The sequence below is a fragment of the Rissa tridactyla genome, chromosome 4 (genome assembly GCF_028500815.1).
Source record: "Rissa tridactyla isolate bRisTri1 chromosome 4, bRisTri1.patW.cur.20221130, whole genome shotgun sequence".
Taxonomy (NCBI): Eukaryota; Metazoa; Chordata; class Aves; order Charadriiformes; family Laridae; genus Rissa; species Rissa tridactyla.
The window spans coordinates 94,735,616-94,755,595 of NC_071469.1; the positions used below are offsets into that span (position 1 = coordinate 94,735,616).

The 19,980-nt window shown below is 43.5% G+C and overlaps 2 protein-coding genes across 7 annotated transcripts; both read left to right on the forward strand.

Annotated features, from left to right (window-relative positions):
* Positions 1 to 58: 58 nt before the first annotated feature.
* Positions 59 to 17,860, forward strand: TMEM231 (transmembrane protein 231). 6 transcript variants are annotated; one of them, XR_008466410.1, is made up of 8 exons: positions 59 to 435; positions 520 to 689; positions 1,704 to 1,832; positions 3,190 to 3,333; positions 3,592 to 3,673; positions 3,807 to 3,912; positions 4,775 to 5,060; positions 17,727 to 17,860. XR_008466410.1 is itself a non-coding variant. In XM_054201339.1 (7 exons), the coding sequence occupies exons 1-7, from the start codon at positions 294 to 296 to the stop codon at positions 4,962 to 4,964; spliced, it is 963 nt and encodes a 320-aa protein (XP_054057314.1). In that variant the 5' UTR covers positions 59 to 293; the 3' UTR covers positions 4,965 to 6,434. The 6 variants fall into 6 exon arrangements, 2 of the variants coding, with proteins under 2 accessions (XP_054057314.1, XP_054057316.1); XR_008466409.1 differs by lacking the exon at positions 17,727 to 17,860 and adding an exon at positions 6,463 to 7,869; XR_008466412.1 differs by lacking the exon at positions 17,727 to 17,860 and adding an exon at positions 4,428 to 4,480 and having other exon boundaries at positions 61 to 435; positions 3,807 to 4,303; positions 4,884 to 6,434.
* LOC128909537 (carbohydrate sulfotransferase 5-like) lies at positions 17,750 to 19,586 on the forward strand. The gene has a single exon (XM_054201338.1). It carries the CDS (start codon positions 17,750 to 17,752, stop codon positions 18,935 to 18,937), a length of 1,188 nt encoding a protein of 395 aa, XP_054057313.1. The 3' UTR covers positions 18,938 to 19,586.
* The last annotated feature ends 394 nt before the right edge of the window (positions 19,587 to 19,980 follow it).

A 19,980-nucleotide genomic window follows, 5' to 3' on the forward strand; every position in this document is an offset into this window, starting at 1 on the left:
ACCCGAAACGCAGCGCTTCCGGCCGGGGCAGCGAGGGGCGGGGTGGGAGCAGCCGGCCGCGGCGGCAGCTGCCCGAGGCGTTCCCGGGGCGCTCGAAGCCGCATCGCGGGGCCCTTCTCCGTCGGCTCCGTCCCGCTGCCCTTCCCGGCCGCTCTCCCGCCTCGCCGCAGCCGGCGGTCCCGGATTGCGGCCGTGCACGCTCATTGGCTGGCGCGCCCGTCCTCCCCTCGTCTGATAGGCTCGGCGTCCCGTCAGTCCGGCGCTCCGCCGTTGCCGGGGTGAGGGCGCGGGCGATGGCCGCCGTGGAGCTGTTCTCCCACCCCGCGGTCCACACGCGCTACCGGGCCGGGCTCTGCTCTGCCGCCGCCCTGGCCCTGTTGCTCATCACGGTGCTCACCTACGTGCCGCCGCTCCTAGTGGCCTACCGGAGCCACGGTGAGGGCCGCTCCACCCCGCCCGTCCCGGCGCGATGCTGAGGCCCGGCGCGGTGCTGAGGCCTGGCGCTGTCTCTGCCCGCAGGTTTCTGGCTGAAGCAGAGCTCGTACCGGGAGCAGCCCACCGTGCGGTTCCGGTACGAGGTGCTCTTCGTGGCCACCACCGGCCCCAGCCCGGGCAGTTTCTTGGCGTGGAGCACGTTCCCGGCGTTCAACCGGCTTCAGGAGGACCGGCTGCGAGTCCCGCTCCTGTCGGTAGGCCTGCCCGCGGCGGGCCCGGCGGCGGCGGGGGGAAGGAGGGCTGGAGAGGGGGACTAGGGGACGAGTGTTGGCGCCGCCTGTGAGCAGGCGGCCTGTCACGCACGGCTGCCTCCGGGTTGCAGCAGCTTCCCTCGTGCCTCACAGCAAAATCCAACTGGGAGAAGTGACTTTTAGCCAGTCCAGTTTTACTCCCCCTCAGTGTGACAGAATCATTTAGGTTGGAAAAGACCCTTAAGATCATCAAGTCCAACTGTTAACCTAACACTGCCAACTCCACCGGTAAACCATGTCCCTAAGCACCACTGCTGTTTTGCGTGGACACATTAGTTTACTTTCCTCAAATTAGTTGTGCCCCCCACTTTCCCTCTGCCATATGGCTTATCGTGATATGAAGTTTGCAGGGATTAGTAGGTAGCCCCTGGTTTTGAAAGCAGGTCTGTGCTTTCTAAAGCACGTAGCCTCTGGCCTGCAGCCGCAGCCATTGTTCCTTCTGGGATTCAACAGCAGCAGTTATTTTTCTGTGTTACCGCTAAGTCCTGTTATACTTGCAAATAGGTGAAGCGCTGGGCATTTGTGGCACAGCAGTGTAGCAAGCCTTGGCTCACAACCAGGAACTGGCATAGAGAGGCCATTAAGAGGCAGGCTGCAATGGCAAGAGGCAAAAGCCTGACCATCAGTGGCACATTTGCACAGGATATGCCAGAAGATCCAGCACTAAGGCATGATTTGTGGCATGCAGGGGAGATGGTTGGAATGGCATAGGGCAGAAGAGACCTTGAAGAGTCTGATGAGCTTTTCCTCCCTGGGGGGCATATGAGACATTGTATAACAGACAAAATTGCAGGCTTCTTGCTTGTCTCTAGTCCTGTGTCTATAAAATCAGGCAGCTTTTTAATGCGTTCTTAACTATGCAATTTATTTGCTTCTTTAGTATGTGCATGCTGCAGTTGTTTTTTTTTCTAACAGAAATTCCTGTCTTCAAAAAAAATATCTTACTGATTCTTTTAGGCTAGAGAAGAAGACAAAAATCAGGATGGCAAAATGGATCAGTTGCATTTTAAATTGGAACTTCCGCTACAACCTACAGAGGATGTAGTTGGTGTTCATCTGATTCTACTCTTTTCCTACCAGCTTTATGTGAGCATTTTTAGTTTTATTTGTTGTGACATACAGACCCAATATAATATTCCAGTAGTGGTTATGCAAAGATGAAAGAACCTTTCCACATTTGAAATTACTAGCTAAAATATTTATTTTACTAAAAAATATTTAATTTTCTCCTCCTCTGATGGGTCATTCCTAGTCTAGCTCTGTTGCATATTTTGATATGTTTTGTTAGGGTTTTTTTTTTTTTTGAAGCTATGTATTCTCTTGGGCTGTAATGCAGTGTAGAGGACAGAGATGTGCAGCAATGGATATCAGTGTCAATGGCATCAGGAAATAACTGAGAGTCTTGCAGTAGGCAAAAGGATGTGCATTCTTAAATACTGCTGTGTCTTGACATAACTAGTTAGTTTTCTGCCTGGAAGGGCAGGCTGTTGCAGCAGCCTAAAGCTCTATAGATTTTCCTTACTTAACAGCTCTTGAAGCAATGGTAATTATCTGCCAGGATCTTCTGTATCTTGTAACTGGGAGGGGGAAGAAGGTGCTACAGGGAGACAGGAAAATAAAATTCTGCTGCCATTGTATCTCAAGTGGCAGTGCAATTAATACCTAAAGCAATGAGTAAAACGCTAGTGCACAGCGAACCCTTGGATGCATCTGAAAGGAGCAGTAGTATACAGCTGTGTTGGATGCAGCCACACAGACAAGAAGTTGTTTTACTAGGGAAATGAGGCTTAGTGTATCCAAGAGACTCTTGCTGGTTGCTGATGGACAAGCTTAGCAAGCATAGCTGTGTGGTGTGGAAAACATTCTTAAACCTACGAGGCCCAGAGTAGAGACCCACCAGTCCTAAATTTGTGCTGAAGTATTAGGTCAGTGATTAGTATCCCAGAGAGTTCTGATATTCACAACACCTTTGCTTTACAGTAAATGTGAAAATTTTCCTTCAGATTGAGTGGTTGATAAGGGCTGAGGAACTTCCTTGTGTGGTTCTTATTGCAGACCAGGAGTCCTTTAGTTGGCTTCGACTGCTGAGTATTTTAAAGTGTGTCTCCAATGACTGTGTTTAAGCATCTTGCTGCTTTTTGCATGTTACGGCATATAAGTCAGATCTTTCCGTCATAAGCCACAGTCCGTTGGACTTCACTGAATTTATTGTGGAACTTTGGTTTATAAAGTTAGCTAACGAACAACTGAGGTAGTTCACTTAAAAAAAAAAAAGTAATTAATATTTCTTATTTAGTGTTCCCTTGTTTAGACTAATGTTATGAGCCTTGGGACTCAGAACAAAATCAAATCCACACAGAAAATCTGTAGATACAAAGAGGTAGAAAAGTGTTGTCTTTCCCCCCTGCCCTAAATTATCTTTTTCTCCTGTTCACCATTTCAGAGAATGTCAACACTTGTGATGCAGAGCATGGCTTTTCTTCAGTTTTTTTCTCCTGTGCCAGGGTCTCAGCTCTACATGAATGGAGACCTGAAATTGAACCAGAGGCAGTTACTTAACCATTGTGGACTGGATACCAGATACAACGTGAGGAAACTTTTTTTTCTTTCCCCATTGGTTTTCCCCCTTTTTATTCTCCTAGTACCAGAGGTGATAACCCTAATTATTTGTACTCCTGCACAGAGTGGACCCTAGAACTTAGGAACTGATGTTTTCTTGTTAGGCTGAAAGGTCTGATGTTTATCTGCGTTCCTTCAAGGGCATGGTTACTTTGCGTTACAAACTCAGTAGAATTACTTTCTTGAAGAGTGGACAAATAATGCAGGTATCTCCTTGTTGTAACAGGTGTCTGTGGTCAATGGCACAAGTCCTTTTGCGAGTGACTATGACCTAATGAACATCATTGCAGCATATCGGGAAAGAAATGGTAAGCCTGCATGTATAGCTGTGAATTACAGGGCAGCAGGAGTTAGCATGTTGGCAGCTGTTCTGTGAGGATTTGAGTTCTGTGTTAAGACTAAAAAGCCTCTTAACCCAGATGTTTCCTTTCCCCATTTTAGTAACAACCGTCTTTTCAGATCCCAACCCTGTTTGGATGACTGGAAGAGTGACAGATACACCATTTATCATTAACGCCACTATTCGTTACCCAGTGGAAGTTATCTTATATCCTTTGAAAACTGCATAAACTGTGACATAACTGGGTTGCATTATTTGGGTCTTCACATACCAGCCAAGTGAAAACTTTTTTCTTCTAGACTTGCTGCTAGGATTTTCCTTTGTTAGCTAAGCAAATGCTGTAGTTCTATTTGCCCCTTCCTCCAGATGGTTCTGCTTGCATAACCACTTTTTGCGTTTCTCTACTGGGACCCTGTGGTGCTTTTCAGCCTTGCTTAACTGGCCTTTGAGGCAGTTTCTTTGCCATTCACAGTGAATATCCTTAGTCTTGCTTTGCTCCTGCAGCACCTGCTGTCCCAATCTGTCATGGATGCCACTAAGCAAAGCATGATACTATATTCTGTGACCTAAAGCAAATCATTAGAAATCTGTATGCAAGGTAAGCTCGCCAAATAATAACCCCTCAGTGGATGTGGCAGATATGTTGCATGCACAGACAGATGTGATTTTTTTTCCCCACAAAATAATTCTTTTTTCATTATGTTCTTTATTCATTTTATCAGACAAGAACAAGCCTGTGTTTAAAAGAACCTGTATGGAGCACATTTCTTACAAGGTTTGTTTACCTGCTTAAGTATTACCGATAACTACTTTCTGGTGAGTCAGGAATGAAATAGGCACTTTCCACAGAATTGGTTTAAATGTCTTCTAGGACAGACGTTCTCTGCAGCTTTTGTTACATACTACAGTAAAGGGCTTTTAGGGGTTTCCATGCCTCAAAGGCTTTGCATTTGCCACACAAACTGACGTCTAATGAGTTTTGTACCTTTCCACCTCTGAGTTCCTTTGTTTAGTTATTGCAGTGGTAGTATCAGAAGCTTCTTCATTAACACTCCTTGACTTTCTTTAAATATCAGCCAGGATTTTGGGAAATGATTAAATTTGCCTGGATCCAGTATGTCAGCATTCTCCTTATCTTTCTTTGGGTGTTTGGTAGGATTAAAATGTTTGTGTTCCAGAATCAGGTGTTGACTACAACTTCAGTATCACCAGTTCTGCCAGTGTCTCCAGTATTGTCCTACAAACTGCACCAGTCCTGAGGAGATGCCTAAGAACACTTTAAAGACATGCAGTTCAAAAACAGTTACTTGCTTTTATTCTCTATACAGTTTTTTACTTTGGAAGATCAGAACTTTGTAAGTATGTTCCAAGTATATTCTGTTCATGCTTCCTTTTTAAAATACATTTTCATTCATCGATTCCTCTGGGAACACTGCTTTGGGACTGAAAATTTTGATATTTTTGACAGTTAAAGAAGAACCTAGTTATTTTTTTGGACTGGAACACGCTTCAAAAACCAGTAGAAAGCAATGAGACTGCTTTTGCATGATCTTAATTTTCCTAAACCTTGAAGACTGAAAATAATACATTAACAGTAACAACATAAGCCGTTTTTACTGTCTTGTAAATTAATTCACTGCTAAGTTAGAGTTCTGTCAAGAGCTATTTGTACATGCATTTACATGCACCATGAAAGGAAAAAACATAAGAAATGTGAAAAAATGTATGGATGAGTTGGTGTCAGAGCCACACTTCTGTAACTGTGGCTATATGTGGTCACTGGTTTAATTATTAAATGGGATGGTGGATAAATTCAAGGTTGATGTGAGAAACTGGGTTGTGGGTGATAGTGTCTGCAAGGTTTGCACAATCATTTACTATTGGCATTATTCCTGTAGCACTAGACCATTAATTGTGAATTTGGAATGGTAAAACAGAGACGCCTGGTATTTATTTAAAGGAAAATAATAAAAAAAAACCCTACCAGAGAAGCTTCAGAGTTCCAAAGCAATTAAATAATTACTTTCAGAAGTTAAATGATAACCTAGAACAGATAAAAATGAAATCAATTACAATCACCTGGTGAGCACTGAAAGATTTTGTCCCTTATTCTTGATGGGGGTGGTAGGGAAGATTATTTAATTCTATCTTCTCTTTCTGTGCTTACTTTTTACATCAGACAAGCTTAAAAGGAAAAACAACAAGATTTCCATTATGTTTTCAGTTTTGTAGTTAAGATTTAATTCTAGCAAAGCAGTCTTATGGCAGGAGAGCGTCTAAAACAATTCTAGATGCTAGTTAACAGCATTCTGAGTGTCTTTGGTTCTCTTGAACTCCTAAGACATGGTGCAGCTATGAAATGTGAAAGAGCAACTTGTACAGCAGTACCCCATCTTTAGGCTGTTGTCCTCTAGAATTCAACATCCCGGCAGCTTGAAGACCTGCCTATTGCTTTTTCTGTTCTCCTCTCAAAACAGACAGCTTCTTTTTGAACTTCTCTTATGGCTTATTTTAAACTTTGTAGACTTGCAGCTCGCATTTCTCCCGACTTTTACATGCTGGACGGACTCCAGCCTATTCTTCAATGCAAGTGAAACATTACTGTGGGGAGCCACATCTTGGTTATTCAGCACACTTTTGCGTTTGTGAAACTTATGTACTTACATGTGAATTGTAAATTATTGCAAAGAGCATTTGCTGTACATACATATATGTATTTTGGTTTGAAATCTCCAGTTTGCTTTTTGATCTTTGCAGTCTGTACCTGGCAGCCTAGGACTACTGATAATTGGCTTCGTACCGGAGTGCACAGAGTCAAAGCATCCGCCTACTGCTTTTTAGTGTTTCTAGGCACTACACAGGATGAACGAAGGGGCCTGTGAGCTTGTCTCCCCAACATCTCAAGTTGATGTACATCTGGTCTGCTGTAGTCCCAGCTCTTCTCCCTTGCAGTGGCGATGGTGCTTGTGTGACTGCAGGAGTTAATTCGGGGAGTTCGTTATGGTGAAGATAATCGTTAACAAATATACTCACTTTTTCACACTAGTCAGTTCCCTGAATGAACTTGGTATGTGTCTGCATGAGTGGGCATAAGCAAGGGACAGAAATCTCCTGAGAGACCATAGAAACTCCATTTTAAGGGTTTGAGCTGTTGTAGTCCCACAAAAATGGAATGTGTAACAGTCCTTCAAACTGAACAGAAGCCTTTTAAAGGTAGCAACTGGAACATGAGAGAAGATAATGCCAGAAAACAACAATAATACCGGCAGACTCCATTAGCCATATTTCACTTTTCTTTCCTATTGTATCCTTCCACATTAAATGATGACAAATGACACTGACTGCTCAGAGCACCAGTTTAGGGAGTACTCATGAGATAGGAAATGGTGAATAGGTCTTGTTCAGGAAATACAGAGAAAAGTATCCTTATGTTCTATTTGCCTTCAGAAGGAGAAAGCTGGAAAAAATCCTCTACAATAATTTAAGAGGAGAACTATTTAAGTTAAAAGGAGGAAATAAAAAAGAGGTAATTGCTTGCAGGTGGAATTTAACTGTTTAGTATGACTGGAATCAGTCGCTCTGTTTCTTTTGAAAGAGGCGAGTTTCGTGACTGAGACCACTAAGTGAACGCAGTGTAAAAGGAGTAGTAAAGGCAGATGTGACTACAGCAGGGAAAAAAACCTGTTTGTGATACCTCTGGGGTGGTAACTCCCTGGGTCGCTTTTATACTGACCGTAGTTCTTGGTTCATAGTTCTGACTGCTTTTCAAGTTCAGAGAAGCATTCTAATTCTGTGAGGAACCAAGCAATAGAAAAAAAAGATAAGTAAGATTTTATGTGTGTAGCAACCAAAGTACAAGGAAAAAATATTCCTGAGAATCCACTGCACTAGCATTAAAGGAGCTTTGAGGAGTCTTTCTGGGAAGGCTCTCTGTAAGGACTCTTCCTTTAGCCTGCTAAGCAACAGAAAACAAAAAAAAAAAATAGAAATACCACTGCATTTCACCACAATGCTGCTACACAGGTCTTCTGCGTACACGTTGCTAGAGAGCAATCTAAACGCTGTTCACTGAGGAAGGACAGGGAGACGTGGTGGGATTAACCAGTTTTCTGGGAGAGGAAAAAGTAGCTGTGAATAAATAAAGGTGGGAATGGGGAGGTGCAAGAGCCGTGCTTCAGGAGGTTTTTCAGAGGTGATGCTAGCATGAAAGAACCCGCCTCTACGCTTATACCTCAAGCGGCCTGTCCGGGGGGGCGTCCCTTCCCCTCGCCCCGGGCCGGCAGGATGCGGCCGGGCTCCGTGGGGGGGCGGGCCCTGGGGCCGGCCGGGGGAGGTGGCGGCGGCGGCAGCAGCTGCGCCTTGGCCCGGGGGATGCTTTGGTGCGGGGCGGATCGGCTCCTCGCCGGGCTCCTCCCGCTGCCGCGGCGCTTCGGCCACGTCTGAAAGCGGCTCATTGTCGCTGCGGGCAGCTGGGATCGGCGGTGGCGCCGGGAGGCGGAGGGGGAGGTAGGGGCAGGCGGGGGCAGGCTGCCCGTGTGCGCGCGCGTCTCTATCTCTGTGTGTGTCTCTCTCTGTGTGTGTCCCACAGGGCCCGTGAGGCGGGCGGTGACACGCCGTTTTCCGCTGTCTAACGAGGGTGTCGGTGCTCGCTCGCCCCGCGCCCCGGGGGATGTTCGAAGGCGTTCGGGAAGGCTCGTGCTGGTGAGATAACGGTAACGGCCGGTGAGGCGGGAGCCGCGGCCCCGCGCCGGGCGCTGCCTGAGGTGAACGGGTTGTTGACTGAGGTCAAGCTGTTGAAAAACAGCCTTTTTTGTTATCTCCCCCCCTTCCCCCCTCCCCTAGAGAACATGGCTGATGCGGCTTAAACGGGTTTAGGTGGTTTTGTGTTTTTAGGCGGTGAAATCAGGTGCTTTAGAAAACGTCATCCCGGGAAATCGCTTCCCGTTTTTCTGATACGTCCAGGTGAAAGTGACATATTGGAGGGAAGAAATTGTCCTTATTTCTCGGTGGCAGCGGTGGGTCCCGTGGGGCGCGGGGGGCACGGACCCCTCAGCCCGCCCACCCCGGGCTCTCTGGGCTTGCGGGCCGGGTCGTACTGCGGTCAGAGTCCCACGTAACCCAGCGGCACGGCCGGCGTCCTTCGTCACCCCGGTTTTGCCGTCCTTAAAACCAGTACAGATTCCTAACGAAAACTGCATCCGAGCAGACCCTCACTTCGTGGGCGCCGGTAATTCGAGTAGCTGAAAGCGCTTTGTGATCTCCAGCTGCACTGCACGGAGAAATACATGTTGTAGGGCTCTGCCTCGACGCTGCCATCTGTTCACGCTGGACAACTTTATCTAACTCCAAACAATATAAAGGAAAAAAAAACCAAACCACCCCAGTACCTTCTTTTTTTTTTTTAATAATTTTATGGTCATATCATGAAACCTGTGGTATGTTTCATTGTACTATAAAGTATTTAAGCCTGATGATTACCTGGAAGCAACTCTTCCAATCTCATTTTCCACTAGATTGTAAAAGGAAGTACATTTTTCAAAGCTAAATTAACACTATCAGCTGAAATGCTAATATAATGTCAGAATTCAAAATGTCTGCTGACAGTGCATCTACTGTACTTTTATTATTTCTGTTGTGGTTTTACTGTTATATTAAAAAAATTAAGCAGGCTTATTATTTCTTTCGACTATTCAGCAATAATCAGCTGTTGGAAAGACTTTTAACTCTTTGAAGTACCAGTTGTTATAGAAGGCACCCTTCAAACTAACTTTTTTTTTCCCCATTTGAAGACTAACCTGCATGTTGTTGGCAATACAGTAAGCTTTTGCCGTGTGATGATGTGTGATTTCCAGCTGTGGGAGAACACTGGAAAGTGGCGTTTTGTCAGCTGGGTGATTTATAGCAAGAATTACTAGCAATACCGTTGTGCGTTTTCCTTGGATCAGCTTTGTCACGTTCCTGCGTTTCACTTTGTTTCTAATATTAGCGCATAGAAGCCATTCTGGCGGTGGTTGTGTTGGTGCGATGTCTTATAGGTGAAGTATGTAGTGAGGAAGGTTCTCCATAAGGTATAGTAGACCTCCACGTGATCTTTGTTCTGTTTATCACATCATGCACAAACATTTTCCAATTCTATAAAATGCATGAGGATACTTACTATTACCCTTCTTTTCACAGTCAGTACTGAGGTGTTTTGGTGAATTCTAAGTACGTAAGTGATACTTACATTCAGGTCATATGATTGCTCTGAAAGTCACCATTTAGTGTATGACAAGTATACAGGACAAAATAATTTTTGGTTAGCAAAAGATTGAGCACATAGAGCATTAGTTATTAATTTTTCAGTGGAAGAGATCTATCTAGGAAACTAATTGAATGATTATTTTTGCATTTTGTGGAAGTTGAAGTAATTTCTGTGTAATCTATAAAGACTTCAGCTTTAAAAGTGCTGCATAAACTGTTTTAAGTGAAAGTGTGCTGGAAATTTTCTCAGGCACAAAATGGCCGGGGAAGACTTTGGCAAAGACAGCTAAGATTCAGTTGCTTAGAAGTCATTTTAGGGGAGCAGGTACTTGTAATTCTTCTCTCAGTTGTTTTGCTTTATTCCAGCCAGATTTTTCAGTCTTCTTGCAACAGACCCAGACCTGTTTGTTCTGAGGGAGTCTTTCATCCCAGCCTTTTGTCCCAAGCTCAAAGAGAGCCCATGTTTCTTAACAGCTCTAATGTGAGGCAATCTCTGTCTCAAAAAAAAAAAACCCAACCCAAAAAAAACCCAGCGTTAATAGGAGTTTTTTTTTGTGGGAGTTTTGTGTGGTGGGTTTTTTTGTTGCTGGGTTTTGTTTTTTAGCTAAAGTTAATTTTTAATTTACTAGATCTCTTCAGGTCGAATTCTCTACTGAAAGGAAGTTCACTGAGCAGTCGTGCTCCTTTCAGTGCTGACCTGCAAAGTGCTGATTACTGGCTTCCAGCATTACTTACCTTATGTGACAAACAAATAAAAAGTCCCTGAAAGCAAGAGCTAAATGATCATCCACTGCAAAATGTACTTCTTCCCTTCTCCGTTCTTTTCTACCATTCTGGGTCTGAAAAGTGCTCTGTTTAGAAAGCAAGCTTTCTGGCATCAATACTACTGTTCACTGTATTTTTACCCTGCCTGGTAAAACTGCATAGCTTTCTGTAATGTATCTAGTCTCTTGGCAAGCAGTGGCAGATGCTAGTGGCCCTGCAGCTCGGCATTCTGTCAGAGACAGTTTAAATGATGAAGAAAATCATTGCTCTGTTGGCCAGCTTGTATTAATTTCATTTGCACAATATGTAAGAACAGTTTTTCTGGGGCAGACCCAGGGTTCTTCTAGTCCAGGATCTTGTTTCCATTAGGAGTCATTAGCGGACAAGCCCAGTGACAGAGCTTCACTCGGGACTCTCACCCAAACCGTATGTGCAGGTGCTTTTCGGACCGCGTTTTAAACATTTGCATTGGTTTGCGAAGAGATGATTCTGCCTCAAGAATTCGTTAAAATTAGACTCTTGAGTATTCTGCTCTTTGCCAGAGCTCTCCCTGAAGAAACAGCATCACAAAAGAAGTAATATTACTATCACAGAAAAGGAGTAACATTGTAACTGTTATGAAAATAGTTTATACTTTGCAGTATTCATTAAGCATGTATTGTGATACCACCAAGTATCGCAATGCTTCAGGCATCGCAGCTGAGAGGTGCGACCTGCTGTCCCTCACAGTCTCTTTGTCTGCCTCTTGCAGCTCCCTCGCCACTTCTGGTCAGGCTGATTTCACGAGTCGATGAGGAGGTTCTTGCTGGAGGGCTCTGTCACTGAGATGGCAGCTGAAGTGTCAGTAACGCTAGGACATCTGGCCCCTCTGGTGCTTCCCCATTCACCCACGTTTTTAGTCAGCAGGCCTGCGGTGGTCAGGCAGCTGCAGCCAGAAGGAAGCACTGCAGCGAAGCGAAAAAGGAAGAAAGGAGGCGGAAACAGGCCCCTTTTCGCTCTCCTGAAGGGAGCTTGCTGAGCGGTAGGTGGAGGAGAAAGGCACTGGGAAAAAGAGAGGTGAGGCAATGCAAGTCACAGACTAGTGTTTCACCTAGTAGCTAATGAAGTTTTGGCATATTGCCTTTCTGTGCTGAAAGAGCAAGCTTGCCTAACAGCACCCTCTGCTGAGTTCTGCAATGGAATAAATAGAGGATCAGAAGCAGCAGCCTGTATCGCAAGGTCCTGTCCCTCATGATTAAGGTAATGATATTAGGTAGTCTGTTCAGTAGATTTATAAATATATATACGTGTTTATAGATATTCAGCAACTTTATGAGAAGGTGATTCTTCAGAGTACTCAGGAGCTGCTTTCTGACTCAGATGTTTGTCAAAAATCATGAAAGAGCTCGGTGGATTATAAAGTTGCACATTAAAGGGGTGTAAATTTAATCTGGGCTCAAAGCACTTTAGCTGCAGAATGCAACTGCAAATGGTAAGGGGTATTTACATGCAGATAGAATTATACATGCCCAATGTGAGAAATGCAGAAATAAAAGGCACTGTTTACAGAGAAAATCCAGTGAAATGGGTGTGTATTTGGCCTCATGCACTGGAAACTGCCTGAGAGAGTACTCTTACAGATGCTGCATTTTGTTGTGTAATCATTCATTTCTTTGTGATGTCTGCGTGCATGCATATTCCTTAGAAACATCCCAACTTTCCCCAAAGGATAGAAGATGAATCTTAGATAGCGAAAAGGGGTATCTATGTAGTGCTTTACTTTGATATCACACTTCTTCTGGCAGTTTATGCCATACTGAAGAGTAAGGAAATACTTTAGCTTCAGTCATTTTACATATTATTTGTAGCGCTTATCGTAGGCAGACTAGTTCAGACACAAATTATGGACTAATACTCATGCTAGCAGGTTTTTTGTTGGCACAATATTGTCTGCAATCGTACTTGGGTGGGAATCAGAGCGAGGAGAGTTCCAAGAGGCAGTCAAGGCAAATGTGAATTTCAAAAAATGGCTCCTGGTTTGACATCTACATGTTTCGTTCCTCGCTCCCCCACCCTTGACCAATAAGATATAAAGAACAGTTAGTGTTTGCATTTCTGCAGAGTGATCTTGATCAGACTGGAGCAGCAGGTCTGTGTAGCTAGAATAGAAACATACTAATTGTATAGAAAGCATCATTGTGTCTCTAAAAGCGACTGTGAGGAGCTGCAGAATGCAGTCTTAGAAAATGGCTAACATTTTGCAGCCAAGAAAAAGATGTGACGTAGTTATAACTGACTGGCTTTCAGGCATAGGATCTGTTTCAGGAAAACTCCATGAACTAGCAAATGCAACTGCTCTTCCCTTTTGCTTAGATTCTTTCATCACCTCTGTTTGATGAAGCATCAGTTCAGTGCAGGCTGCTGAATTGCTGATAATCCTCATGGCATAGAGAAACTCATAGATGCTTCTGGTGACATAATATGCAAAAATTCAGTGTTTGAACGAGGCAAATCTTATCTATGAAGAATGACCATGCTGAATTCAACCAAAGGTTTTTCTGTCTGCTCTTGTGCCTGACAGTAACAAGTAGGGGATTGCTAGGGAAAGAGTTAAATAATACAGTAAAGATGATTTCTCCTAGTATACCTGCCAGACGCAGGCAAATACCTCGGGCCGTATACAATTTAGGTAATTGCTAAGCCACCAGTTGTAGCCTCATCTCTGCATTTAACGGTCCTTGGGAGGCTACTCTTCTATTAATTATTTTCAATCAATGTAATAATTTGTTGAACTCTTGTGAACTCTTGCTGACACAGCATTTTGAGGCAGAGTTTCACATTTTTATGATAAAGTGTACAAAAGGGTTTCATTGTGAGTGATTATTTAATTGAATTCTCCAATTTTTCTGGTTTTAAGCAGTTGTGAGAGAGAGTTTTTGCAGTTGCTGTCTCCAGGCCAGTTGTGATTTCCCTGTCCAGGGAGCCTCTCTTCCAGGCTGAGGAGTGATAGTCACTTCAGTATTCCTTTTACGGAAGTCATTGACGGTCCTTTTGTTTGATCTTTACACCATACTGTAGTATTCTGCTATATTGTCTTGAAGAATTATTGTGGGCAAATCAGCATGCAAAATACAATGCTCTGAAAAAAGTCATTGGTCCCTGAAAGAGTCAGGACTTGTTGGGATCTCAGTGAGGAGATCTTGGAGGTACGCCAAGGGCCCAATAATTCATGGTTTAGTGCAGTGCCAAGGTATCAGTTTATAGACCAGACTACACCTGTCATTCACGAGTTCCTTTTAAAGTACAGCTTTCATACCGATTGTGCAGTAAAATACAAAAGCCAACTCACAGTGTATTTGGTCCACAGACACCCTGCCCAGCCCATCCCACTGACAAAAATTGGTGGCATATTTGTTTGCTGTCCAGACACCATTGCCAGACAGAAATGGGGGAGACTGGGCTACTTTTTCCATGCTTGTCTGCCTGGATATATTAGTAGCGATTTGAGTGAATACATTGACATATAGGTCTTGTAAAAAGGTATGCCCTTTTTGTGGCTTTGAATTTGCTCATGAACCTGGCCCTGAAAAATAAGGTTGTTCTTGAGCACTCTATTTGTTGTTTTGTAACTATCCTCTCAGATGGGAATATGGAAATACACCCGTGTATTTTTTTGTCCCATTTTGCTATTTAGAAAAAAAAAGGCATCTTGAAGTGAAAACAATAAAGGTTGCTGTATAGAGAAGCTGGTGAAGTATGGGTTGGAGGAGCAACAGTGAGGTGGGATGAAAACTGGTTGAAGGCCAGGCCCACAGGGTGGCAGTCAGTGGGATGAAGACTTGTTGAAGGCCAGTAAGTAGTGGGGTTAGTACAGGATCCCGTCCTGTTCAACATCTTCATTAACGATGTGGATGATGGAGAAGAGTGTACCCTCAGCAAATTTGCTGATGATGGGAAACTGGGAGGAGTGGCTGATCTTATCAATGTTTATAAATATCTGAAGGGAGAGTGTAAAGAAGTTGGAGCCAGGCTCTCTTCAGTGGTGCCCAGTGACAGTACAAGAGGCAGTGGGCACACGCTGAAGCACAGGAGGTTTGTTCCCTCTGAACATCAGGAAACACTTCTTTACTGTGGGAGTGATGGAGCGCTGGCAGAGGTTGCCCAGGTTGTGGAGTCTGCCACTTTGGAGATATTCAGAAGTCATCTGGATATGGTCCTGGGCAGCTGGCTACAGGTGATCTTTCTTGAGCAGGGAGGGGTTGGACCAGATGACCTACACAAGGTGCCTGCCACCCTCAACCGGTCTGTGATTCTGAGAGATGAACCAGTGTCCTTTAATTGCTGTTTTGAAATGACAAAAGAATTGTAGCAGCTTGATGAGAAAGATGTGGGTTGTTTTTTTTTTTAAGTTTGTTTCACAGAAGTTGTGTGGGTTATCACTTTTGCTGTTCATTTGTGTTTTGTAGGCTCGGCAGTTAGCTATGTGCTTCCGTAATGTGAAGTGACCCAGTAGGCTCGACAGACTGATCGTAGGGGAGGCCTAGCATGACTCAACCTGAAAAATCTATGTAAATGATTTTTGTGACACAATTACGCAGTAGATGGGCAAAAGATATATTCCTGACTAATTTGAAGACCTGAGTGCATGGCTCAAGCTGCCTTCTGTTGGCAGTCATGGTCTGGGGCTCCCTTGCTCTCTTTCCTTTCTATGTGTTTTTGTTCTCTACCTTCTTCCAGCCCCGGTACTGGTCTGTGCTGTGCTGAGTTGTTTCAACGCTAAAGAGCTAGGTGAAGAAAAACAAGCGGGTAACTTTCTTCTAGGCTAGCAGACTGAAACAGCTTGGCAGAGCATCTCATGAACACTGGGATTGTGCAAGAGAGGCTTGGGGGGGGGGCATGGTTTTCATTGTAGGAGGTGCTATTGCAGTTGTGTGTCACAGATATTTTCTCAGAGCTGATGGGAATGTGGAACCACTGGAGAAAAGGGCCTTGCCTCAAAGGGCAGCACAACCACTAAAAACTCGGTGATAACCATAGCTTTAGAGATAAATAAATGCTGTTGCTTTGCTACAGTAACAGGTTGTATGGTGAAGTAGGGAAATAATAAAACAGTAAAAAGGCATTTTTAGCTGATTGGGTACAAACTAGAGTGGATGTAAAGAGTATACAGAACTTTGCGTCCAGAGAAGACCAATGAAGCTGGTGAAGGATCTGGAGAACAAGTCCTATCAGGAGTGGCTGAGGATATTGGGTGGTTTAGTCAGAGGAAAAGGAGGCTCAGGGGAGAGCTTATCACTCTCTACGACTACCTGGAAGGAGGTTGTAGCAAGGTGGGGGTCAGTGTCTTCTCCCAAGTAACAGGCAACAGGATAAGAGGAAACGGCCTGAGGTTGTGCCAGGGGAGGTTTAGATTGGATACTGGGGAAAATTTCTTCACCGAAAGGGTTGTCAAGCATTGGAACAGGCTGACCAGGGAAGTGGTAGAGTCACCATCCCTGGCAATATTTAAAAGAGGTAGAGTAGATGTGGTGCTTAGGGACATGGTTTAGTGGTGGACTTGGCAGTGCTAGGTTAACAGCTGGACTTGGTGATCTTAAAGGTCTTTTCCAACTTAAATGATTCTATATCTTGGAAGCGAGAGGTGCTACTTTGGTAGAAAAACTTCCACAAGCAAGTTAGTACCTTACTCGTTTGCCTTACTCTCCTTACAAGATACAGTATGATACCAAAGGTAGGCTTTTGTTGACTCCTTTTTCCTACTCAGCTCATATTTCTGCTATTTTTCTTAGCTTACAAATGAAAATTTAGTAGCAAAATTATGTTTATTTAACACAGAATGCATTTCTTTATATTGTGAAGTGACATTTAGGCAGTGGAAGGAGACGAAACTGCCCATGTCTACTGTCTCTTTCATTTGGCCACTTATATCAGCTTTTGGTACTAATTAATAGTCCTTTTTCATGTTTCATTAGGCTAGCACTAAGAACTTAATGCATTTATTATGTCAAATGTGTATGTATCTATTGTGTATGTATCTATATTTGTTAGTTTGCATGGTTTACTTTCAAGAGTCCAGAGTGTGTTGATATGTGTACCTTTCACTGTTAAAAGGAAAAAAGTTGTCTAAATGCAGCTAGATAGCAAGTGCTGCTTATATGTAGAACTCTTGAGATAGTCTTCATACACGAGGATTCTTATTTTCCTAATACCATGCCCGCTAATGTGTATTAACTGCTTACAAGTGGAGTCTGCAAAAGTGAGAGCATGAAGGGGTGGGTGCCAAAAACCTCTAGTAAAAAGTTTGTGAGGCGTGCATGTGGCTTGAACTTTGACTTCAAAGTAAAACAGAAATCCATTTGGGGTTGACAAGCCTAAAATTTCCCAGGAGTTAATTCTAACACACAAATGGATAATTCCTTAAATGCAAACTCAGGGTATTCAGTCATGAAGTATATGTGCTCCAGGCCAAAGACACGTCAGCTGCTTTTTCATTTTAACATCTGTGGCCAGATGCGAGTTTTCACCCATCTCCTGCAATTTGGAAAATAGAGGGTTGTGCACAAGCATCAATCGGTGTAGCGCCCAACTATCACTGCAGGGTGCAGCGCTCACACTAGGTAAGATGATGATTTTTATTTCAGTAGCCAGAGTTACTGATGTTCCCGTCTACTGCTTTTAAGGGATAGAAACCTTATGTTGGACTCAAATGTAAATCCAGTATAATGATTCAGAAAGGTTTTTTCCTACAGCAGGTGAGCTGCATCGGCCCAACGTTTCCTTCAGCATCAAACGTTTACTCCAAACTTATTTGTGCTGTGATCTTGCTGTCATGCATTGCTTACTTTCAGTATCCAACATGTCACCTGCAGATGATCATCTCCCAGTGCCACTGATCAAGAAAGCAAATAGTGCCAAATACATATATGCGTATTTGAAGAAAGGTTTTACTAATGCAAGAGTTTGTATTGTGTAAGTTTTATCATTACTGTGTCACAGGAGCAATGGTTCACCAGCATTTTTCTTCTCTTTTTCAGCTTTTTTTAATTGCATTTCCTCAATGAGAATGGCAAGGATTCGGATTCCTAGCACAATCGTTATACTTGTTGTTATGGTACAGACTGGATTCTTACTCTTCATGTACGCGCGGTACAGTAACTTCATGCCTCGGTCTGAGGAGAAACCATCTCAAGTCCACATCCTCATTCTTTCCTCCTGGCGTTCGGGATCTTCTTTTGTTGGTCAACTTTTCAGCCAGCACCCCAATGTCTTCTACCTGATGGAGCCTGCATGGCATGTGTGGGTTACGATGTACCAGAACAGTGCTAAGGTCTTGCACATGGCAGTGCGGGACCTAGTCAGGTCGGTCTTTCTGTGTGACATGTCTGTGTTTGATGCTTACATGCCTTGGAAAAGAAACTTATCAGATCTTTTCCAGTGGGCAGTGAGTCGGGCTCTGTGTTCAGCTCCTGCTTGTGACTCCTTTCAACGTACTGACATAACCAGTGAAATGGCATGCAAGACTCTTTGTGGACGGTACCCATTCAGCAAGGTGGAGGAAGCCTGTAAAACTTACAGCCATGTTGTCATCAAGGAGGTTCGATTCTTTGACTTGAAGGTCCTCTACCCTCTTCTCACTGATCCATCCCTGAATCTCAAAATTATTCACTTGGTCCGTGATCCCAGGGCAGTCGTCAAGTCCCGGGAACAATCGGTCAAAGCATTAGCCCGTGACAATGGAATTGTTTTGAGTACCAATGGTACTAACGTGGAAGACGGCAAATACAAGGTAATGCAAGAGATTTGTAGAAGTCATGTTCAGATTTATGAAACAGCTACTCTAAAACCACCTAATTTCCTTAAAGATCGCTATTTAATGATCCGTTTTGAAGATCTGGTAAGAGATCCGTTGTCAGAAATCTCAGAAATGTATAAATTTGCAGATCTTAGTTTGACCCCCACGCTCAAAAGCTGGATCTATAATATCACACATGGACAGGGATCAGGAAAAAAAAAAGAAGCCTTCAAAATCACATCTCGAGATGCAGTTAGTGTTTCACAGGCCTGGAGAAATGTTCTCTCCTTCCAGAAAATTAAGAAAATACAGGAAGTTTGCAAAGGTGCTATAAACATGCTCGGCTATCAGCTGCTGGATTCAGAAAAAGAACAAAAAGATCTGTCATTGGACTTAGTGTTGCCAAGACGACAAAATCAATTCAGTTGGTCATCATTTAATGCAAAGCACTGAGACATTATTTTTGAGAGATCTGGGGGGTGGGTGGGGGGTGTGTAGGTGGCTGAGTATTTGTCTACTGTGCAGCATATAGGTAATTTGAAAATCCTTGGGTGGAGAGTTTAACTTCTTCTGTCTGCTGTTTTACTGTAATGGAAGGCATTTTTTTCCCCCAAGTTTCTTACACCACAAAACCAAAAAAAAGCATCAGAAATGCCGCGAGATACTTGTCAGATCGCAAATTTACAACTGAGCTGTGCTGTTCTCAAATTGTTTTAAAAATATAATTTAAATACTATTAAAAGATGAATTGTCAAAGATGTATTTGTTCATTGATAATAGTTCACTTCTGTTTTCATGCTTTAAATATTTAAGAAACTTGGTTCTTAATTTGTATTATTGGAACAATAATATCTAGCCAAGATGTAATAATGACAAGGGATAATAGGAGTTGCACTTTTCTAAGGACGATTCTTGGGCCAAATTCTAACACATTTTGCAAGTGTTGGGAAGTAGTACCCCTGAAAGCCAGAAGGTCAGTCTTTCTGATGGGTGCTGGCTTCTTACCATTGTGCCACCACCAAGCACAAACAACAGATATATTTCTCCTAAACCCATTCTCAGAGGCAGTTGTGAAAATAAACCATTTTCAGCCCAGCCTGAGATAAGCACTTGAAACGTTAGTCCAAATTACTGTTTTGGAGACAATGGTGGGAAGTGCCAAGCAACTTACAACCAGTGCAACCTATTTTGCCTCTAATACAAGAGGTCGTTAGCATTTGGACAGGGTATTTACACATTACTCTGAAAAATGCGCACAAACACACATCTCAGTTAATTTGTATTATTGGAACAAAGTAGAAACTAAATTATTTCACTTTCTTCCAGAACTGCTTGACTCTTCTTTTGCTTTAAAGTTGTTGTGCGGTTGAGTATTTTTTTAGACTTCCTTCGACGTTTTAATTTTTAACATAAAAGTTCTCCCATGGCTGGGGTCGCCCACTTGTGCCGTACAGCTCGACTGCGCATGCGGGGCGTGCTGCCTGCAGTATCGTATT